This window comes from Oryza brachyantha, chromosome 3 (assembly GCF_000231095.2).
Source record: "Oryza brachyantha chromosome 3, ObraRS2, whole genome shotgun sequence".
Lineage (NCBI taxonomy): Eukaryota > Viridiplantae > Streptophyta > Magnoliopsida > Poales > Poaceae > Oryza > Oryza brachyantha.
In genome coordinates this window covers 6,399,116-6,421,971 of record NC_023165.2, presented here as the reverse complement: position 1 = coordinate 6,421,971, position 22,856 = coordinate 6,399,116, and the positions used below count along the sequence as shown (strand labels likewise).

Genomic DNA, 22,856 nt, shown 5'->3' with positions numbered 1-22,856 from the left:
GAAGGAAGCGAAGAGGGTTTTGGATCCTCTAGGCTCTAGCATCGTATGGATCCGAAAGCCCATGATGAACTTCCCACGATAATTTGGGTCCGTTAAGAGTTTCCTAATCTTTTTGGAGGACGAAGATATCATCTAAATATAAAAATTCTTTTTTTTAATATGGATGACATCTAAAAATAGATAATAAGATAACCGTTCTATTGAAGCTCAATTTATAGTTTTCATCCTCTATTTTCAGGATAGAGGATGGGATAGATGAGCTATTGGGATGCTCTAAGGACATTATTCACAATTAAAAGGGCTATTTGTATTTCATGCTACGTTATTAAAGTTACATGTAAACTTTATTTTTTAGTATAGAAGAAAAAACATATTTTAATTTCTAATATTCAAAATAAATAGTTATAACTATAGTATAATCTATATATCCTATAATTTATCTATCATAATACTTTTAATATTATCTCTATTTCACGATGGTACTTTTTACTTTGACTAGATTTATAAGCAATATATATTAATATATACATATGAATCTAGCAATAGATAAAATGTTCTACAATGAAATGCATGGGGTACTTCTTAATTTAAACCCAAAATTTTGACTTACACCCTTATTTTTTCACTTCTTCTTATATTTATAAACTAAAATTTGGATTTTCAACCTTATTTAAAGTTGATTTAGAAGTTTTCTTATCGTAGTTTGTTTTTAGCCTTGGCTTTTAGATTGCTAAGAACACGTATATAAAAATTTTATTCATAAATCATTTTGGTTTTTAAATATGTCATTTGGGTTTTCCTAAAAACAAAATATCAACCCCTTAATAACTAAATTTGTGTTTTTATCATGGCCCATAGAGGCGCAAATTAATTAAATAATTCATAAGTTTGGTATTAATAAATAGGATGAGCCAGCTTGGCTTCTGACAGGCGCTCGGCCCGCTCTCTTTACTCCAGTATTCTATAAAAATGCGTTTTCTTTTAGAAAAATGTATTCCATTAGAGTTTAACCTATTTGAGTTCATTTTTAAAACAAATGATTATAATTATGCAGATAATCCACACCTATATCTAATACAAACTTATATTACAAGCAATGACACATATATGATACTACTTTCGTTTCACGACGTAATACATTTTAGTATCATCGAATTCCGGTGAATATATACATATATATAAATAATATGTATTAATCAATATATATTAATTAATAGATAAATCTAAATATGGCTTAAAAAATTACGATGTAAACCAATGCAGTTACTGGCCAATAATAAATAATATTGTCTACTCTCTGGTACTAGGAAAGCATAATCATCCTCCTTCCGTTATATCCTCCCACCTCGGGCAAGTACAATGTGACAGAGGAATGAACCCATAAAAAAAAAACTCCAAGCCTCTACCTAACTATAAGGGTAATTTTAACATTTACTCCTGGTGCGAGTGTCTTCTACGTGTACTCCCTCCGTCCTATATACAATTACTTGTAATTTTTAATATTTCGTTTTATTTAAAAATTTAGTGCAAATATAAAAATTATAAGTAATACTTAAACTACTTTTAATAGCAAACAAAATAACAAACAAAATAAATAATATTTTCAATTGTTTTAAATAAGACGAGTGATCAAATATTATCAACAGAAAGTTAAAATGCCATATTATATGGGACGGAGGGAGTATATTTCATAGTCATATATATTGTACTTATAAAACGATATCTTTTTCATGTACACCCAAACACGATTAACACCCTAAAAACGACCTTAAAATAGTATGAGCACATCACATTACCAACTGTATTTAGTGGTAGACATGTGCAGTGCTAGGCAACGTTGACCCCACGTTGTAATGTTAAATGCATCGGAAAGACTATCGTTATTTATTGGACAAATATAGAGAAATAGGGGCATTACCTGTCAAGTCTCCTCAGTCTCCTCCTCCTCCTCCTCCTCCTCATCATCATCATCACCACCCTAGCTCATGATAACTGGTTAACAATGTCAAATCGGGTTGACGGTCACCTATTATCTATCTTCACCAACGGACGGGACCACCGATTAAGGGATTAACGACAAAGTCAGAAGGACATGAGACGAAGTTAATAGACTCCTATAGCAACACTTCCCCAACCATAATAAAAGACCAAATTGAGGATTGGCCTACTCTGGTCATCGGTTCATCAGCCAAACAGTCATTTTTATTTATTAATATTATATTTGTTTTGCACTAATTTAATGTACAACCATCACAAAATTGGTGCAATATGTATAAATAAACCAATATATCTATTATTACATGCCCGTGACATAAAAAATAATCGTAGTGTGGTAATATAATAGTTTCACAATGCCATACCGCCTTAGACAAATTAAAAATGATCCAATTTAAAAAAACCACCACTGATTCGCTAGTTGACCAAATAAACAAAAGAAATATACTATTACATGACAGTTTTTGAGCAGAACTGAACCGCCATGGTCATCAAATCTTTTTTTATTTAACCGTCGATCCCATCCATTTTTTTTCTAATATGTCCCCAAACTATATTGGGACATTAAGGTAACTCCTTGAACACTATAAAATGATGACCATGTCTGACGTGAAGGGGAACTAGAGGAACAAACCGAGGGGATCCAAATTAGGCTCTCTATACTCAAACCGCCATGGCTTGTATTTTCCCAGAACCTAAGAACATACATAGGAGTGGATATTAGGCTCCGTCGACCTAAACTTGTATAATCGTGTTATCTTTGCTTTCTCTCTAAACATTCACAATACCATCTAACTTCCTATTGTGATTCTCTCATGCTATTTAGGCCGAACTAAATAGAGAGGTCATATGATCCCCTGCTTAAGGAGCATTGGACTATTCAGCTTAAAGTGACCACATGTCATTTTAATCTTCATGCTTCTAACCTTTGTCCATATTTTTTTCCACATCCACGGTTGTTGTGATGATTGATTTTGTGCACTTAGCAATTTATTAAAAGGGGCCTAAAGCTTTCTCATCACTCATCAAACATAATAATCCTTAATTATTTATCAACAATTGGCCAAAACCAATTTAGTGGACTAGGCGCACTCCCAAGAAAATGTAAAACTAGAAACTTTTATATCGTTTTTTTCATGAAATGCTTAATTTACTAGGTGCTTGAAAAAGGTACCAACAAAATTCCAAAATCAACCGCAGAAGAACAAGATCAAAAATAGCCCAGCAACTGGTTAACGAAAATAATCGGTTGATGCACACTTTTTAGCTCAGTCTTCACGGTTTGCAATCGGTTGAGGGCTTGATGCACACTTTTAACCCATTTTAAGGACTCGATGGTTTTATGATGTCCAGATTCCAGCAACCAGCGGGTGGGAACAGCTCCGCGGAGGCGTCGTCGCGCGACCGCCGAGGCGTCCACGCCTCCGACGGCGAGGACAAGTATATGCGATCACAGCCTCTGTTGTTGGCGACTCGAAAAATACGGCGGCGTCTGTCGCGCGGGCGCCGAACTGCCGGCACCATCTCTCGAGTTCTCGACTTCGACCTGCCTTTTTACTGCAACTCTCCTTGACGGGATGACAGGTCTCATGTGCGTTTCCATTTTCTTTTTGCCTCCCGCCCGCGTGGCCGGTGAGTTGTCCCCCGCGATGTCTACGCGTCGTCCCCTCTTTGCTCCTTCGTTTCCATTCCTTCCCTCCAAAGTCTTCTCGCCTCATCAGGGAATCCGAATACTACCTCCTGCCACCGTCTCTTTCTGTAACCTCCACCTGTGCATGCCGCCGCCAACGCGCGGCAGGCTCGCCGGCTCGGCCAATCTACTGCGGCGCTGCCAGCTATAGTTTGCGCGGCAACGCGGCGGGCACAGAGAATCTCCGCGTCCCTGGACACCACATCGAACCAACCGTCGCCTTCAACGGTTCGCTCCCACGCAATAAAATCCCCTTCCCCCGTGTTCCTTTCCCCTCAATTTCTTCCCTCTCTCGATTGATCCACGAACAGTGACAGCACCGCACACAGCGGAACCCGCCATGGCAGCCGGGTCCTCGAGCGCCAAGCAGGGCCTCTACCCCGAGGTGAACCAGTCCCACCCTGACCTCAACACCGCCTTCCTCGCCAATCCCGCCGCCGCCGCCACTGCCACCCCCGGCGGTTCGCTCTACCCCGCCGTCGACCCCCAGCAGCTCGCCGAGAACCTCTTCCCTGACGCCGCAGATGACGCCACGCCGCCGGCGCCCACCACCGAGGAGACCCTTGTCGCGGTTCCGGGCTCGCTGCTCCACCTCGTCGACCCCGACCGCAGCATGGACCTCGGGGCGGGCACGCTCTCCGTCGTCCGCCTCCGCCAGGGGGACCACTCCGTCGCCGTCCTCGCGAGGCTCATCCCGGAGAAGCGGAACCAGCGCCGTGGCCTCTTCAGCTTCTGGAGCAGCGGAAAGTCCGGCGACGGCGCTGCGCAGGAGCCCGTACAGTGGCCGCTCACCCGCGACGTCGCCGCCGTCAAGCTCGACACCGCGCACTACTTCTTCTCCCTCCACGTCCCGCACACAGATCAGGATGACGCGGAGGATGCCGAGGCAGAGAAGGACGCGGACGGGGAGGCGGCGCTGAGCTATGGACTCACGGTCGCGAGCAAGGGGCAGGAGGCGGTCCTTGCGGAACTGGACAAGGTATTGGAGGAGTACACCACCTTCTCGGTGAAGCAAGTGGAGCCAACGGCAAAGGAGAAGTCGGAGGTGATGGACACGAAGGCGGTGACGGAGATCACGCCGGAGGAAGCTGTTGGGGATAAGAAGGAGGTGGTGGAGGAGCAATCAGCGGCGTTCTGGACGACGATCGCGCCGAACGTGGACGACTACAGCTCGTCAGTGGCGAGGCTGATCGCGCGGGGCTCGGGGCAGCTGGTGAGGGGCATCATCTGGTGCGGGGACATCACAGCGGAGGGCCTCCGGTGTGGGGAGGCGGTGGTGAAGAAGAGCGTGGGACCAAGTGGGAAGCCATCACAGGTGAAGCCGAGCACTATCAGGAGGATGAAGAGGTATGGATATTGAAAAAGATTATTCCTCTTGTTATTGTCTTGTAACCTACATTTTCTATCTAGAATTCACAATTTAGGTGAAAACTTGCTTGGTTAAATAGCATGTAGCAACTGTTTCTGTTGGCTTATAGTGGTAATTTAGTCAATAGTATTGTTTTTGGACTTTATATTGAGTATAGGATAAAGACATAGAAAATGCTGACTGTAGTTAGATTGTTACTGCAAGCCAAATGTCCCAGTCAAGTATAATCTTTCGGTGGCAATATTTAGTAGTTGATTGATAAAAGAAATTGACAACTTACTCAGTGGATATTTACTTTTTTTCTTGGTACTAATTCATCGTTGATTGCCTCTTCTCCTGTAAGCTACCTAGGCTTTATGTCATGGTCAATGGTTATATGTTAACCATTAAGAGTTGCTAGTGCCTTAGTAGAGACTAAAAGACTGACATGCTGGCAACTAGTAATCCTTATCGGCTAGTTAAATTAAGCATCAATATTCTTAGTGAAAATGTAAATGTAGATGTTTTACATGGAATGTTATCCCCTGGTGATGGCATTCTTTTATTGCATTGTTTAAGATAATCACTTTTGTGTGCCCTGCATTGTTCTTGTTCAGTTGTTTGACTTATGTTATCTTTATCAGAGCTAGAAGGGTCACAAAGATGTCCAACAGGGTGGCAAATTCAATCCTATCTGGTGTTCTAAAGGTCTCTGGGTTTGTTACCAGCACTGTGCTGAACTCGAAACCTGCCCAGAAATTCTTCAAGTTGATGCCTGGCGAAGTTATTCTTGCTTCACTCGATGGATTTGGTAAGGCCTTGGCCCAGTAGCAGGAAATACTAAATCTTAAGTTTGCTTGCGAAGTTCTTTTATTTGTATGGCTATATGCTTTTGAAATGTTTGAAAATTTGAATCTATTTAGAATTTAGAAATAACCAGATAGTACAAGTTCATTTTGTGCCTATTTTCCTAGATTTTTAATTATTTTCATTTCACTACATCTATGCAATAGGATGAGAAGAGTAGTGTTAGAACGATGATCCATAAGTTAACTGAGATTTTTTAAACCAATTTCAAGAACCAAGTTGCTTAGAATTCAATTTACTTTCTGCTTTTAAAAAACATGTTATATATTTTCTCAATTATTAAAACTATATTGGAACAATACTTAGTGTGTACGGTGTACCTGTCATGTTTTTAGCTAACACATGGTGTTTTAACCTATCATACTCTGTATAATTCTTGCTGTATTCAAATTATTATTTGTTTACTTATCACTTATTCGATGATTCAGGGAAAGTATGGGATGCTGTGGAGGTGTCTGGAAAGAATGTGATGCGAACATCGTCAGTTGTGACAACTTCTGTTGTAACACATAGGTAAATACACAATACTTTCTGTTCTATTCTTCACTCAAAATGTTTTCCTTTCCAATGAAACAACTAGAATAATTTTATTGGATTCTGCAGAAACCAAATTGTACTAGTTAACAAGCAGCCATTTTCAGAAATCTGCTATCTTCTTTTGGATGAACGTGTTATAAACAACAACCCACACACGTACACCATCTTTAACCAATTTTACATTGTTATAGATAGGAGCATATCAGCATATGTTTCACTAAATAAAGGAAACTTGCATTAAATTTCATTATAACAAAACTCAACACATAAATAAACTCAGTAAGATTGGCCAAACAAGTTAGGGTTACAAAACACTGATCTTATAAATCTGGGACTGGGAATGTCTGCAGACATTTTTTTTCTGCTTAATGCAAGTCATTTGTTATCAAATCACTTTACCGCAAAAGATAATAGCCTATTGCATAGTGATTATTCATTGCCATTTTGACAAAAAAAAAACAGTGTAATATATGAGATCGTTGATACTGGAGGTCTGGAGGAGGCTAAAATGATTCGTTTCTTGCAGATACGGTGATCAAGCAGGACAGGTCACACAGGATTACCTTCACGCCACAGGAAACGCTCTTGGAGTCGCATGGGCTGTATTCAAGATTCGGAAAGCTCTCGACCCAAAGGGCAATCTGAAGAAGTCGTCTCTGGCGAGCGCTGCAGCCCATGCTGTAGCTAAAGAATCAATAGCTCGGCAAAAGAAGAAGTGAGACAACATGGACGTCGATCATTGCCATAGGACTTTAGTAATTTACAGTGAACTAGGCAAGTTAGCAGATTTTGTTGTATGCTTGTATGTATCGCTTGTGAGGTGTAAGTGGAAACGTTGCCGTGATGGCTTTTGTTCTGTTTGTTCTGGCTTTTGGGCGTCTACTATGTTCAATGTGCAAATATGTACCGTACAACTGATATGTTTGTAACTTATCAAGTTATATAACACGTGATGCTTGAAAGAAAAATCTTACGATGACTAGCAATATACTCGTGTGCTAACATTATGGTCTAATTTACAAACGCTATGATCTAATTTACAATTTAATAACGTAAACAAGATATTATAGATTCATTTTAATGCAATCATATATAAACCCAATATTCAAATTTGTTAGTCTATTAAACATTTATTAATTTAATTATTTAAACAAACTCTAACTAAATAACTTAATTATTTAAACAAACTATGATAAAATAGTAGCAAACTGTTTGTTAACGATGACTATTATTATAGCTGTGCATAAATAATTATAGGTTGAACCTATTTAAATAAATTAAAAGTTTTTAAGTTTGAACAATAATGACAGAAACTATAATTAGTAATTTCAAAACTATAATAGCAACAAATTGCAAAAATAATTTTAATGTATTGCAGGGATAACTGATACACTAATTTCAGAACCACTAGAACACAAACTTCATATATTGCAACGATAATTTTAATTAAATATTTTATTTACGTCATTTGGTATTAACATAAAATTTAAATTTTGTAAAAATAAATTTAATGTAAAGTATTTTGTACAAACATGAGCTGCATCACATATAACTTTTCATATTCCTATAATTTTGTTGGCGTTGTATATATCAAAAGTATTTGACCGTGCAACTCTCGAGTCTAAATTTATTATGAGTTTAAAAATAAATTTCTTCATGTCTTTATATATTACATGAAAAGATATTTAATTAAATTCTAAGTGATCATCTAATTCCTAGCAAATATTTGTTGCACGAGTTCTTTCTAGTTTTTTAAAAAATATTGATAGTTTAAAAATTCAAATTTAATACATTAGATTTAATGTGGGGGAGATAGATGGAATGTGCACGCAATTTGGGGACCCAATAAACGAAAAGAGACAGATGGAACATGGACTGTTTGATTTGATACAGATCATTTGAGCTATTAGATTTGTCCAATGAGTAAAACAAGTGTGTTTATTACGAGTTTAAAAATAAATTTATTCGTCTCATTATATATTACAAGAAAATATATTTAATGAATATTAAGTGATCATCTAACTCGTAGCAAATATTTAGTGCACGAATTCTTCGTAGAAAAAATATTGATAGTTTAAAAATTTGGATTTAATGCATTAGATTTAATGTGGGGAAGATAGATGGAATATGCGCACAATTTTAGGAGTCGATAAACGGAAAGAGACAGATGGAACGTGGACGGTCTAATTTGATGCAGATGATTTAAGCCGTTAGGTTTGTTTAATGAGTAAAATAAATTTGTGCGCTATAGGATATAAGTGAATTATATATACTCCATTTTTTTGCACTAGTAATCGTGCACATGCAATGCATTTTCCATAATATTTATCCTTAAACATTTCATGTCTATGAACCTACTATACATAAAGCGAATCTACAATCAAACAAGAATTTGTTGCTAATTGTTTAAGACAAAATCAAATAGTAAAGTGAAAGGGGATGAGATCCAACCAAACAAAGAAATTTTTGGTGTCGGCGCCGGTTGAGAGAGCGGGCACGGTGGCGACGACCTGCACTGGGGCGCCGAAGGTGTGCGCCAGCCGATTGAAGTGGGACGGGCGATAGCGGGAAGCGGCGGCGGCGACCTGCGTTGGGGCGCCGGAGGTGGGCGCCGGCTGGTCAGAGGTTGGGGGCAGTCGCCAATCGATGGGGGGCAGGCGGCAGTACCGGAGTCGACGGGAAGAGCGGGCGCAGCTTGCGCCGGGCTACGATGGCGGCTTGCGCTAGGCGGCTTGCTGGTGTCCGGGAGAGCGTCGTGATTTTGGTGGAGGAGTCGGGGGTGATTTTGTGGAGGAGTCAGAGGAGGAGTCAGGGGCGGTTTTGGTATAGTCAGGGGTGTGTCCTACGTAGGATTACAAGAGAGAGTTGTTTCAAATCGTCCTGGATCATTGGATACGTAAATCTAACGGGTGAAACATGAATCGAGTAAATTCTGTGTATATTTGTTGGTGTGACATAAAAAAATTATAACTCCTTCTTTTTATATTAGTATAGACAAAGGAGGGTGTCTGTGAAAAACCAAAATACATTGGCGAACTGGCCCGAAAATGTTATCGCTGCAGTGCACGGCCGACGGGCCTGATTGCCTGGAGGCAATGTAAACTCCAGGTGTGCGCGCAAGGCTCTGGCCCTCTCCTGGGCAGGCTCGCTTCGTATCGGGCCCGGCCCGACCACGCCGAGCGCGTCGTGCATCCGAGTCAGTCCGCGCCGCGGTGAGTTCCGCAGTTCCGCGCCGATGGACCCGCCGCGGAGCCTCTTCCCGGAGCTGCCTCCTGCCGGCCACGCCCTCCTCCGCCTCGTGGACTCGTGCCGCTCCCCCGCCCACCTCTGCGCCCTGCGAGCCGCGCACGCGCGCCTCCTGTTCCTCCTGCGCCTCCCTTCCCACCCCGCCTCCGCCGCCGTCCGCGTCAAGCTCATGCAGGCCTACGCCGCGTGCGCCGCGCTCCCCGCCGCACGTGCGGTGCTCGACTCCTCACCCGACCGTAGCACCGTCTTCTTCAATGTCCTCCTCCGAGGCCTCACCGCCGCCTCCCTCCACCGCGACGCCCTCCTCCTCTTCGCCTCCATGCGGCCGCAGGGCCCCGCCTGCTTCCCCGACCACTACACGTACCCGCTCGCTCTCAAGTCCTGCGCAGCGACGAACGGCCTCATTCTCGGGCTACAGATGCATTCCTCCACCGCGAGGCTCGGCCTGGACGGGAACGCCTTTGTGGCGCACTCAATGATCAGCATGTATGCGCGGTGCGGCCGCCCAGACGACGCGTACCAGATGTTCGAAGAAATGCTGTACCGGGATGTTGTTTCTTGGAACGCCATGATTTCTGGGTTCGCACACGCAGGTTTGTTTGGCCGGGCTATGGATGTTTTCAGGAAATTGGTGGCGGTGCAGTGCCCAAAGCCCGATGCTGGGACCATGGCAAGCATCTTGCCCGCTATGGAGAAGGCAAGGATGGAGGACATCACATTGTTGAGAGGAATCTTTGATAAGATGCAGTTTAAAGGACTTATTTCCTGGAACGCTATGATTGCTATATATACTAACAATGAAATGCATGTTGAGGCTGTTGAGCTGTTCATGAGGATGCAAAAGGATGACATTGAGCCTGATGCAGTGACTCTGGCTACTGTTCTTCCTTCTTGTGGAGAAGTCTCAGCGCTTTCACTGGGGAAACGGATCCATGAAATTATCAAGAGAAAAAGGGTATGCTCCAGTATGTTGCTTGAGAATGCTCTCATGGACATGTACGCAAGTTGTGGGTGCCTGAAGGAAGCTAGGAGTGTTTTTGATTCCATGGGTGCAAGGGATGTGGTATCATGGACTTCAATAATTTCAGCTTATGGCAGGCATGGACATGGCAGAGAGGCCATTGACCTTTTTGAGAAGATGCGTGGACAGGGTCTCGAACCAGACTCTATTGCTTTTGTTGCTGTTCTTGCAGCATGCAGCCATGCTGGCCTTTTGGATATGGGAAAACATTATTTCTATTCCATGACTAGTAGGTATCATATATCCCCCAAATTAGAGCACTATGCTTGCATGGTAGACCTCCTTGGGCGTGCTGGATGCATAAGTGAGGCATATGATTTCATCGTGACGATGCCTATCAAGCCAAATGAAAGAGTCTGGGGAGCCTTATTAGGAGCTTGTCGGATTCACTCCAATATGGACATTGGGTTGTTGGCAGCAGACAATCTGTTAATATTGGCACCAAAACAAACAGGATACTATGTGCTATTATCAAATATTTATGCTAGGGCTGGGAGGTGGGCAGATGTTAGCACAGTGAGAAGTGTCATGGAGAGCAAGGGTATCAAGAAGTTGCCTGGTGTTAGTAATGCCGAGCTAGGGGATCAGGTTTACACATTTCATATTGGTGATACATCTCATCCACAATCAAAAATGATTTACGAAAAGTTGACTGATTTGTTACAAAGGATCAGGGAAATGGGCTATAACCCAGAGGTCGAGGCTACACTTCATGATGTTGAAGAAGAAGATAGGGAGGGTCATCTTTCAGTACATAGTGAGAAATTGGCTATTGCATTTGTTCTTCTAAACACTAGTCCAGGAACACCTATTAGGGTATCAATGAATCTAAGGACATGTAGTGACTGCCATCGTGCTGCAAAGCTGATTTCAACAATAACCAGTAGAGAGATTATACTTAAAGACGTTAATAGGATCCACTACATAGCACAAGGACTTTGCTCTTGTGGGGATTATTGGTAAAAAGATACATGATAAGTGCATACTGCTTTCTTTACCTCACACTTTGCCCCTCTCTGCCTCGAGCATGAAGCTTGGATTGATCTTTCTTCATTCTGTATTTGCTTTTGGGTTGAGTGAGATGGAAATTGTCTGGAAATATACCTACAGAAATGAAACGCCCTCATGCTACTGCTGAGTCAAAAGGAAAGAAGACATGTCCAGGTGCTAGTATTCAATTTCGTAACGTTCTGTACAACAAGATAAAAAGGGATAAAAAGGAAAACCTGGGAGACTGGTAAAAAAAATGCTCTAAGCAAAGATGAAATGATTGGAGGAGGAACTTCTGTACAACAAGATCAAACAGACCAGTACATATTGCTCTAAGCAAAAATGAAATGATTGGAGGAGGAACTTCTACAAGGTAAATTACTAAACTGTGGATGGAACTAACTAATAAAGATCAAACTTCTTTCGACTGACTAAGTGACTAGAGATTTAGCTTCTGTCACTGTTAAATATACGTTCTACAGCATGAAAAAAGTGCTCCTAGTTTATACGTGTGGAAGATACGCTCACACTTTCAGTATCCGGAAAATTGTCAATTTTCAATCCGGCAGTCCAAATTAACAATCAAATATGTTTGTTTTATCTTTCAGAATCCACAATGTTTGTGATTCTATGTATTTAGGAAGCTTCAGTCAATAAAATGTGCTGGAACCTGTATGTGCAATATGGGCATTACTTGGATAACCAACAGTGGGAACAATCTATCTGCGGAACAATCACTGAGGTCTGGAATAATGTCATCAGAAAGCTGCCTTCCCCAAAATCTGCATATTAGTTATACGAGTTGTTAGATGGCTCTGACCTATGTAGAATTGTTTTCCTACATAGAAAAGTCAGCCTGTAAGTTGAAGACCCAAATTTTGCTGCGATTGGAGGGTAGTAAAACATACTGCATAAATGTAAACTCTGCATCTTGATTTTTCAGAGAAAAAAAAAGTGAACTCATCTTACTACACATCTTTAATGCTCTCACATATACAAGGTAATAGCTCCCAAGGAGAATTTAATTGAACAAAGTTTTCAACAGAAAATTTCCAGATTGGTTTCTGTCTAGGTTCTAGGATTGTAGCCATGTAAAAGGTTTGCAACAACATTTGTTTTCTCCAAATTGATTTAATTGAACAAAAGTATTGCAACAGAAACTTGCCAGATTGATTTCTGTCTAATTCTGGAGCATCAGCAGGGTGCAGAGGTTCTGGTCATGAGGTTGCCCTGGGGAGAGGCACTATGTGCTTGAATGCGAACTGTTGCCAGAGCTTTGGGACAGGGAACTTGCCACTTGGCCTTCTCATTAGCAACGAAGACAGCGTGAAATGTATGGTGACGAGGATAGGTGGGAATGTATCGATTGTGGGAACCATGGAGATGGAGATGAGTTTCGGAGGGGACAGAGTTGGCATACAGACTCAGGTTTTTCTCTAGCTCCTGTGATGTTTGTGTTATCAATTTTTTTTTCCATATATTGATTGTCCATTATTCATGCTTCATATTCGGATGCTGTGATTTACTGAAGATTTTTAACAGCGACAGGGAATCCATACAAAAAATCCCCTTGCAAATTTCTGCAAAATTCACAGAATAATAAAACCACAAACTCTTGTTTTTTAATATGAAAATGCTCCTATGTGATACTGCACTCTATTTTTTATAGCCTCCAGGAATAAGAATGCCATAAAAACATTATGCCATGCTGTAAAACTTTCAGAACTAGTCTGTTCAGCATGCTTGGCATTTTCTCATCTGTAATCAACACAGAATTACTCCATTCTATAAAACCTTTCTGTTCAATGTGTACAGCTCAAATTATTGCATTATCATTTGCATTATTTCTGTCGTACTTTGTTGTAAGGTGTCCAACAGTCTAATACAACCAAATTTTCTTCTTTTTAGATATTTTGTGCATCACAATAGGTAAGTATGTATCAGTGTATGTGTATCCAGATTTGAGAACTTTAAATCATGCGCTCTATTATTTGGATAAAAATAATGGTGTGGTTAAGCTTGTGGAATTGAAAAAAATAACAGACAAGCTTGCTGCAACTGAGAAGATTGGCTTTCTAAAATAAATACAATATGTGTGGGCCAAAGAAGGATAATAAATTTTATTATTTTATAGGGGAATGCACAATGATAGCCACCATGATGGTATTATGGTATTACTACCACGATCTTTTAAAGCTTTTAATTGACGAGCTAAATTTTAAACCCTGTATCTTTTCCCACAAGAGATCGAGAGGCCTTTGTCTTAACTCTTAAATATCTGATAATGCATTTAGCATGACATTGCCTTGTCAGCTCCCACTTGTCCTTGTTTTTCGAAGTAGCCAAAAAATAATAAAATGGACGAGGACGACAGTAGGGGGCATGCTTGCTTATTCAGTGTATCATGGCCTTCTTTTCATCCTAGACTCATTTTAACATCATTAGTAGAGACTTCGTTGAGTGCAACGGTGCAACCAGTCCACAACACCAAGAAATGCCCCCCCCCCCCTCCTCAACCCACCCACACACACCCCTGTGTACCAGGAAAAATAGAGGCCTCTATTAAATAGGTGTATATATCAAATTTATGGTCCTGACTGTAACCTTGAAGGTGAACTCTAGACCACATGCTCTAGTGGTTCATTTTCAGCTCAAATACAGAACAATCTGCAACATATAGTCCAGAAAATATCAAAATAATCACTAGACTGTCCTTTGCACTAGTCACTATCGTTTCAGTAATCACTTCCTTTCGACCTCTGTTACAGTTGAAGAAATCAGGTGGTGTTTAGTTTGCAAATTTTTTTTTTAAAAACATCACATCAAGTTTTCGGATACATATTTGAAGTATTAAACGTAGTCTAATTACAAAACAAATTTCAGATTCCGGTTGGAAACCGCGAGACGAATTTTTTGAGCCTAATTAATCCGTCATTAGCACATGTTGGTTACTGTAGCACTTATGCCTAATCACTTTCTGATTAGGCTCAAAAGATTCGTCTCAATATTTCTTCCGCAACTATGTAATTAGTTTTTTGATTTATCTATGTTTAATGCTTTATTTAGGTATCCAAAGATTTGATGTGATGTTTTTGGAAAAAAATTTTGGGAACTAAACAAGGCCTCAGTATGACAACATTAACTACTCTTCTCCGTTTCATATTATAAGACCTTCTGGGCTTGTCTAGATTTATTCATGTATTAATATTTATGTTTTGTATTGTCTAGATTTATCAGTACACAGATGAATCTAAGCAAGTCAGAAAGTCTTATAACATGGAATGGAGCGAATAGTGTTTTTGTTATCCAAAAATAAAAATAATATATGATATATTTTTCTGCGGCTTGTGATGTTCTAGTTTTTAGTTTGGCTTCTCTGTTTTTTTTGCTACTAATCACTATTGCTTTCGTTAACATTTGTGTCCATCACTTCTATAGTCTGTTTGTTTGTAAGTTCTGCGTATAGAAAAGAATCCTGATTTTGCCATTAAAAAACTAGTAAAACAATCTTTATTCTACCATCACAATTTTTTAATCTTCTATTGGATCCTGCCGAACATACACACTATTAAGCAGAGCCGTCACACATTAACGTAGCAGTAGACAGTGGTCGTTATAAGTCAGTATTTTTTTTTTATTTTGTTTCATCGTAAGTCAGGTTTCTGCCTGCATTGTATAATTCATAACATTCATTTCTCTTATACGGTTAATTAGCACTAGTCATCATCAGGTCAAATCCATGTTGTGTTTCTAGCTATGGCAGGTCATGTTCATGTATTGTTAGAACTTAGGAGGCACCAGCACGTCACCAACATCTCCGCCACTGTTGTGTTGCATTAACATGTTCTGCTTTTTCTATAGAGCAGCAGGAGTCCTAACCTCTTGGTACAAAACCTCATGCTGTGTGTATGCATATTAAAAAGAAATAGCAGAAAGGTTTAAGATTGAATAAGAAGCAATGCTTTATCTAACAACCACCATGGTGGGGGGAGGGAGTTGAATTGCCAATGTTGCTACCTTTAATGCTGCCCCCGTGACACATTTGTTGGGGTGCAGCACTCTTCGTGCGTGTGATGTCTCACCAGATCCAATAATTGGTGATCTGATCCTGCCTAAACATTAGGTGGCAGATGTGCAAGCGTATCTGCTGTTTTTCCCCCTCGCATTGTCTTGCGCCATCCTTTTCTTTGATGGACTTTTTGAGTTTTGAGTTCCCTTTCCATCTGCCGGTAACCCTGCATGTTCAGTGGAATGGTATGTCTGTGTCACTTCTGTACGTTCCTCTGCATGCATGCCATTGTGTTTGGAAGAAGAAAGGTGAATCGACGTCAACGTTTTTAATATGGTGTGCTTGCCTTGGTTAGTACTTCACCCTGACATGGCGTTACATCGGCTGACCAGGAGCTTGCTTATGTTCGAGGGTATCGATTAGTAGACATTACGTTAAACCTGCAGTCCTGATCGCGGTATGGAAACAGCCGCTAGTTAGGTTGTTACGCAGAGCTTCTGTGATAATCTTCCAGCTTTGTTGCATTTCAAGATCTCGTCCTTGTTCGATTGTTTCTTGTGAGCTATATTCTGTTTCATTGATGTGTGTTCACATGTTTCCGTGATGAAAATGATCACGTAAATTGAGTTCAGAACTACACGCGGTTTATCTTTTCCCGACGTATTTGAAAAATAAAAGTAATTTGTAACAAAATTTTATCATTAAAACTATGATAAACTATGATAAAAAATCCTTAAAACTTAATTCAAAGTTTATCATTAAAAAATTTAAATTTTGGTTTATAAGCCTAAGCCAAAAGATGAGAGTGTAGGCATTGTGCACCGTGCAGTATTCAGATAGCTGCCGTTATACATAAGGCAAGCCAAAAAAGATTTAAAAGTACGGGCAAGTTGAGAAGTTCTTATTTGTTTTATTTACCCTATAAAAGGATCCTGCATTATTCATACTCCCACTTCATGTCGAGAATAACTTTCTGGTACCGCATTAAATTAAGCAGCAAACTGGTGAAGATGCATGCGTCGTGTACTCGCGTCTTTTTGTTTTTTTTATGTTTATAATCAAAATTTAAATTTTAAATTTTAAATTTAGAGTTAATTTTAATTTTTTTATTGTAGTTATTTTTCAGCTTTTGCAAGCTTTCATATCACTGAGTATATATGTATATATATAAAAGTTTTATTTATAAATTATTTTTCGACTGCCAATACGTTGCTTGGTTTTTTTCACCTAAAACCAAAAGAGATGGCAGCCCTGTTTTCATCAGGTAGTGTTCTTTCCTTGAAGAAATGGAACTTCTATAATAATAACATGTAACGACAATCAATAATACATCACCAAGTGACTTGGTATTGTTCACGACCGTGCTCTTGTCCACAGTACTTCATACCAGTGGTTTAATAATTCTTTCGATCTCTCTAACCGACACATTCCCACTATGTTCGACACTCGACAGAGAAAAGGAGAGGAAAGCTGGAACAAAAGGCACCTACTATAGTGTACGAAAGACTAAATACTGGAGCCTTTACGTGGCCCAGTTTGCCAAATGAAAACATGCTTATTATGACGGTGACTTTGGGAATATTCTGAGCAATCGTATGTATGTTTATATCTGTCGACTTGTTCGCTGTAGATATAGCTCTTCTCATTTGCGCTGTTACGCAATACTACTACACTTGATTGTACTGAGAGGTAGTTTAACTTTTACTGCAGGAGGAGTTAAACTTAACACACCACCAACACTGTTGCTTCTATGTTTCATAATAAAATATGATCGTCGTGCCGGTGCCAGTCCGGCGAAAAACAGTCCTAACAGAACGTACATACGCATTCATGAAGATGAACCTAAGTTCGTCTAGGCCACAATTTATTCTGATCACCGCATTTATTCCGATGCTTTTGGTGTGTTTCTTGGTCGTGTTCTTTTGGTTGGTAAAAAGATAAAATATTATCTTTAATACCTATGTTGCTAACGATAAAAATTGACAACTGAGACTATTAGATATAGGCGTTAACACATTGGTCTTAGGGTTGACCAAATCAAAGTTGATTGGTAAAACAAAGTCAATCGGATAGCAATAGGAGATAGCGGTCGATGGAATTCCGAATCGGATAAGGGTTGAAAAGGTAGAAACTGTGTTGAAGATTAAGCCTAAGAGGGAATCGATTACAAGAGTTCGTGTTACATATGTAAATTTAGGCTAGGAGGTCATATTTAGTTTGTTTCTATAAGTATAAATATGGAATAAGTTCTAGTTTGAGTTCGATCAGGACAATGTCATACCGAGGGTATAAGTATGTATACCCTTAGGGCCCCGTTTGGTAGGAGGCATGGGTAGATAAGTTATCTGACATGGAAAACGTAGTAATAGATTAGTACATGATTAATTAATTATTAATTATTAAAAAATATAAAATAGATTAATATGATTTTTTAAAACAACTTTCTTATAGAAAATTTTTACAAAAATACACCGTTTAGTAGTTTGGAAAGCGTGCGTGCGGAAAACAAGAGGGGTAAGATAACTTACTTGGGCTCCCGAACATGGCCTAGTTCTTGTAACTTAGTTTTCAATCAATACAAACTCGACACATCACCACCTTTACACTTTCGACGAAGCGAGCTATCGATGTAGGGCTGCATCAATTAAGCTTGATCTCCAGTAATGCAAGTTAGCTTCGTCACCCTAGCAGCTAGATCAACTAGGACTTCCTCAATTAAGTTTGATATTTTAGTTGGTTAATCCGGTGGGTTTATCTAGATTGCTTTACATGTTTAGATTTGTTTCAGTTTACCAAGCATAATTTATGTATTTTATCGGCTCAATTCTAGTAGTTTTCAGTTGCTTCGTGCCTAAATCTATCTCAGCTTGGTCTGATCAATTATGTTTGGTGTCAATTGTTAATCATACCAGGTTATGTACATGCATGATCTGTCTTATTAGAGTCCCAGTCAATGATTTATTCAAGTGATCTATCAGCTAGATACTTACGCTGATATAATTGCTAGTTTAAGCCTTATTTAGTTAACTCATCCCTATATTGTCTTGGTTCGGTCCGATCTATCAGAATTGTCTTTAACAAAACAAAGACTTGCTAGAAATTATATTTGTTTTAAGGATTTGGACCGATAGGTCACCATATTTTATCAATTGTTGGTTAAATACGCATAATATCTATTCTAGGTCTAGTTTCACTAATTCAAATCTTGTAATGTCTTGGTTCAGTCTGGTATTCTAAGATTGTAGTTAGTAACTATCAACTTGATGGATATTATGTATTGTTTAAACTTCTATAGGATGGAATAAGTCTTTATACATTAATTACCTAAATAACTAATTTGTCTTATTTTAATTAATATAAGAATTTGTAACGTTTGTTTTTTAACTTTAACATGTCTCGGTTAGGTACAATCTTCTATGGTTGTTTTTAATAATAGCATGTTTTACAAAAGGTTATATTTTATCCTAGCTGATCGATAGCTTTTGATTTAACATTAGTTTTTATTTTATCTTAAACTGATTAGCACACATATATCCGATTGTTATAAGAATAAGAACCTACATTGATGGTAGGCAGATATTCCAAAACTTCATGTGTATTCAGTACATCAAGTCAAGCTAGATTTATTGCCAACATAATCCTCTGTCCAATAATAAGTGCATTTCTAAAATCAAAATGTCTCACAAAGAGTGTATTTATGATATACTAGTTGTTCCATCAATTAACTTATGTTTAAATATTTATCCTTGTCACTCGTACTTACCTTTCACTTTATACAATCTTCCTATTTAATAAGGGTTATTTAAGTTATTTCTTCTTGTTACTAATTTGTCTTTGTTGTGCTAGAAATACATTTGTATTGGGATAGAGGTAGTATTTATTGGTATAAGATATGAATTAACTACTATAAATTTAAAATCTACTTTCTAAAGGTATGATGATGAACTTCCGTATAATACCCTTTTAAAACATTGTAACATTAAACGGTTTAGAAAATATATACTTAAAAACTAAGAAACAACCTGACGAGGAAGAACGCAGCCGCTTCCACACCTGTAGCTAAACCTCATGTATCTTAGGACGACCATACAGCATAGTACCACCAGCAGTGCAAGTGCTCAACCGATCTACTGTACAATCGAGCATTCGTTGCGCCCATCATGCATGCACTTCGCCGCGCTCCTGCTACACTGCTACGGCTGCCTACGGGATGCGCCACCCGCCGTACTACTACGAGCCGCTCATCTGGCAGCAAAGCGACGCGCCCCGCTCACTCCCACGCCCCGCGCGCTTCCGTCGGCCAGATCCACCCAATGATTGCATCCGCCGTTGCGTCGTACTGTACAACCTCGAACTCGTCGGTGGACACGCACGGGACCTCAGTTCGCGCGAGCGGGCGGGCACCGATCTTTCGGCCGGCGCGGTTAATGACTGCGCTGCTATTGCGGTGGGGGGGATTGCGCCGCGTGTGTGCGTGGAGGGGAGAGGAGGGCGCTGTTCGATTAGGTTCCTCCTGTCTTGTGAGTGAGTGGTTGATTGATTGGGAGAGTGGTCGCTAGGAGAGGTTGTGTGACTTGTGTCGGTGGCCGCCGCGCGACGCTGCTGACGCCGTGTGTGCGGACTGGCGCCTGGGATGATTTTCACGTGCTCGGTCAGGTGCGCGGTCGGAGATAGAATCTTCGGCTCTCTTGGGATCGGAGACGAGAAGCTGGCGACGGCGAGACACTGTTCATGGTTCCCGGTGACTTCTCAACAAAAAAAAGGGAACGATATGAAGCAATTTTTCATGTAACGGGTAGATTTGTGTACGGTATGGCAAGGTTTTGCATGCCAGGGTACATGATCTGAGAATCCCCCAAGTCCGGAGGAGATTAATAATGCCATACGGGTGAGGTTGGTTTTGTACGCATGCCACAAAGCGGATGCATTGGTGCATCATCAGGACTGGACGAGAAAAAAAATGTATTGTTATCAAATCCCAGTTTTTAAATCATTGTTTCCCTGAACGATCATTCCATCCCTGCAACTACCGCTGTACTTTACTCATCATCGCGCAGAAGAATCAAGGTGGTCTCCACAATCCGCCATTCCAGTCTCACTTAAAAAAAAACAACAATCTGATTACAAGTGGCAAGCCGCTTCGATTCAACTCCACTGCTCCAGTTACCACTCCCAGTCTGAGAGTTCCGGTACTGGATCCTCCAATCTCAAAAAAAGAGAAGTACAGTCTCGTCTAAACAAACAAGCCTCCTTCTGGCTTTCCTAAAGAGAGCGTGAAAGCCAGGTCGTGCGACTCGTGAGTCCAAGTTTTAGGCTCTGTCTAGTTCCCAAAAAATTTTTTAAAAAATATCACATCGAATTTTTGGATATCTAAATAAAACACTAAATATACATGAACATTAAAACTAATTATATAATTATGGAAAAAATCGTGAGACGAATCTTTTGAGTCTAATTAGAACGCGATTAGCCATAAATGCTACAGTAACCAACATGTGCTAATGATGAATTAATTAGACTCAAAAGATTCGTCTCGCGGTTTTCAGACGAAATCTAAAATTTATTTTGTAATTATACTATATTTAATACTTTAAATATATGTCAAAAGCTTGATAGGATGTTTTTGCAAACTTAAGCCAGGCCTTAATGAAACTGAGTTGGAGCCGAGTTCGAAGCCGCGATCCCACCGCCGAGCCGGTGGCCGCGCGGCCCCGTCGGTCAGCTGCACGCACGCACGCACGCACGAGGCGGTTGGCCACCCCGCATTTACTGCGTGATCGCGTCAGGCCACATCCGTCATCGCGGCGAGCGGCGAGGGATCGCGCCTCGGTTTGCTCGCCGTCTCCCCCCGAGCAGCCACATCGAATCATCAGGGATCAATCACTCGCCGTGCCGGGCGCGCGACCGCGACCCGCCACTGTCGCTCGCATCACGGTGATCCTCCATCCGGAACTCCAGTGAGGCAGGCAACGGTGAACCCAACCAAAAGGCCGGCAGCGACGTCGCGTGCGCGGGTGTATGCCGCGCGAGTGCGCGACGGCTAACGCATCAGCCCGTGCGGGAAGACGCAGCGGGTGAGTCCAGTCCAATTTGGCCGCGTTTGGCACCCACCTGAATTCTTTTCGTTATTCGTAAGCACACATTTTTAGAACAGTTAAAGTCTAAAATTTTCTAAGAAAATTTACTTTAAAGTATCATATTAATATATTTTTAATTTTTTATAACTAATACTAATTAATTCTATTACTATACTTTTATACCGGATAATATACACTCAGAAGAACACGGCCTTAGCCTTAGTAGTCTCTTAGATTTTTTTAAATTTAATACGTTAACTATTATATCTATATTTATTAATTATCTTGTTTATATTTTTATAAAAAAAATAAAAATTATAAGTTATGCTTAAATTTTATTTTAACTACATTAAATTATAATTATAATTAATAGTTATATAAATAGAATAATCAAATATAAACATAGGTATAAAAGTCAACGAGAAAAGTGGAGGGGATACATTTAAGAACGGTAAGGGGTCAACAGTTCAACACATGTGGTCGTGTTGGGTCTGGATCCCGCGACACAAAAGAAAGGTGTTGTTTGGTCAAGATGGTAATGTACATCGTTGCTGGACAAAAAAATAAAAGGTGCAAGCAACAGATGATTTGCCACATTGGAATTGACCGCTGTATTGTTATGGCTAGGCCGGTCAACGTCAAATACGTACATCCATAGAAGCGTGATCAGTACTAGTAGCATCCTTATGATCATATGCTTCATTTTTTTAGGGGGGATAGATGTTTTGTTTGATCAAGTCTAGCAGAGTTTGCACTGCCGGTCATCTATGACCCCACCCATGCTTGTGTGCTCGCGCGATCGCAAACTTTAAAAAAATGCTCATAAAAATGATAAGACTCTAAGTATGCTAACTAACAGTTGGAACAAAAAGATCCTGATAAGCTTGGTCCTCAAAAAAGCCCCCCAAACCCTACCGATTCCGAGTTGTCCCCTGCGTTTTTCGTTTTATCGCTGCTTCTGTTATCCCGTAGATGCGTCGAATGACATGAAAACGACATTTCATGGACCGCCACTAGGTACGTAACGCAGTACTATTATTGATCAGCACAGATCCGAAAAACTTTCAGAATTTTTA

General features: G+C 40.2%; 2 protein-coding genes across 2 annotated transcripts; both read left to right on the top strand.

The window, feature by feature from the left end:
• Positions 1–3,953: 3,953 nt before the first annotated feature.
• Positions 3,954–7,439, top strand: LOC102699666 (protein EARLY-RESPONSIVE TO DEHYDRATION 7, chloroplastic). Its single transcript, XM_006649653.3, has 4 exons — positions 3,954–5,032; positions 5,678–5,844; positions 6,329–6,413; positions 6,964–7,439. The coding sequence occupies exons 1-4, from the start codon at positions 4,026–4,028 to the stop codon at positions 7,154–7,156; spliced, it is 1,452 nt and encodes a 483-aa protein (XP_006649716.1). The 5' UTR covers positions 3,954–4,025; the 3' UTR covers positions 7,157–7,439.
• Positions 7,440–9,643: 2,204 nt separating this feature from the next.
• Positions 9,644–11,669, top strand: LOC102717231 (putative pentatricopeptide repeat-containing protein At3g49142). The gene has a single exon (XM_006651146.3). It carries the CDS (start codon positions 9,673–9,675, stop codon positions 11,665–11,667), a length of 1,995 nt encoding a protein of 664 aa, XP_006651209.1. The 5' UTR covers positions 9,644–9,672; the 3' UTR covers positions 11,668–11,669.
• Positions 11,670–22,856: the final 11,187 nt, after the last annotated feature.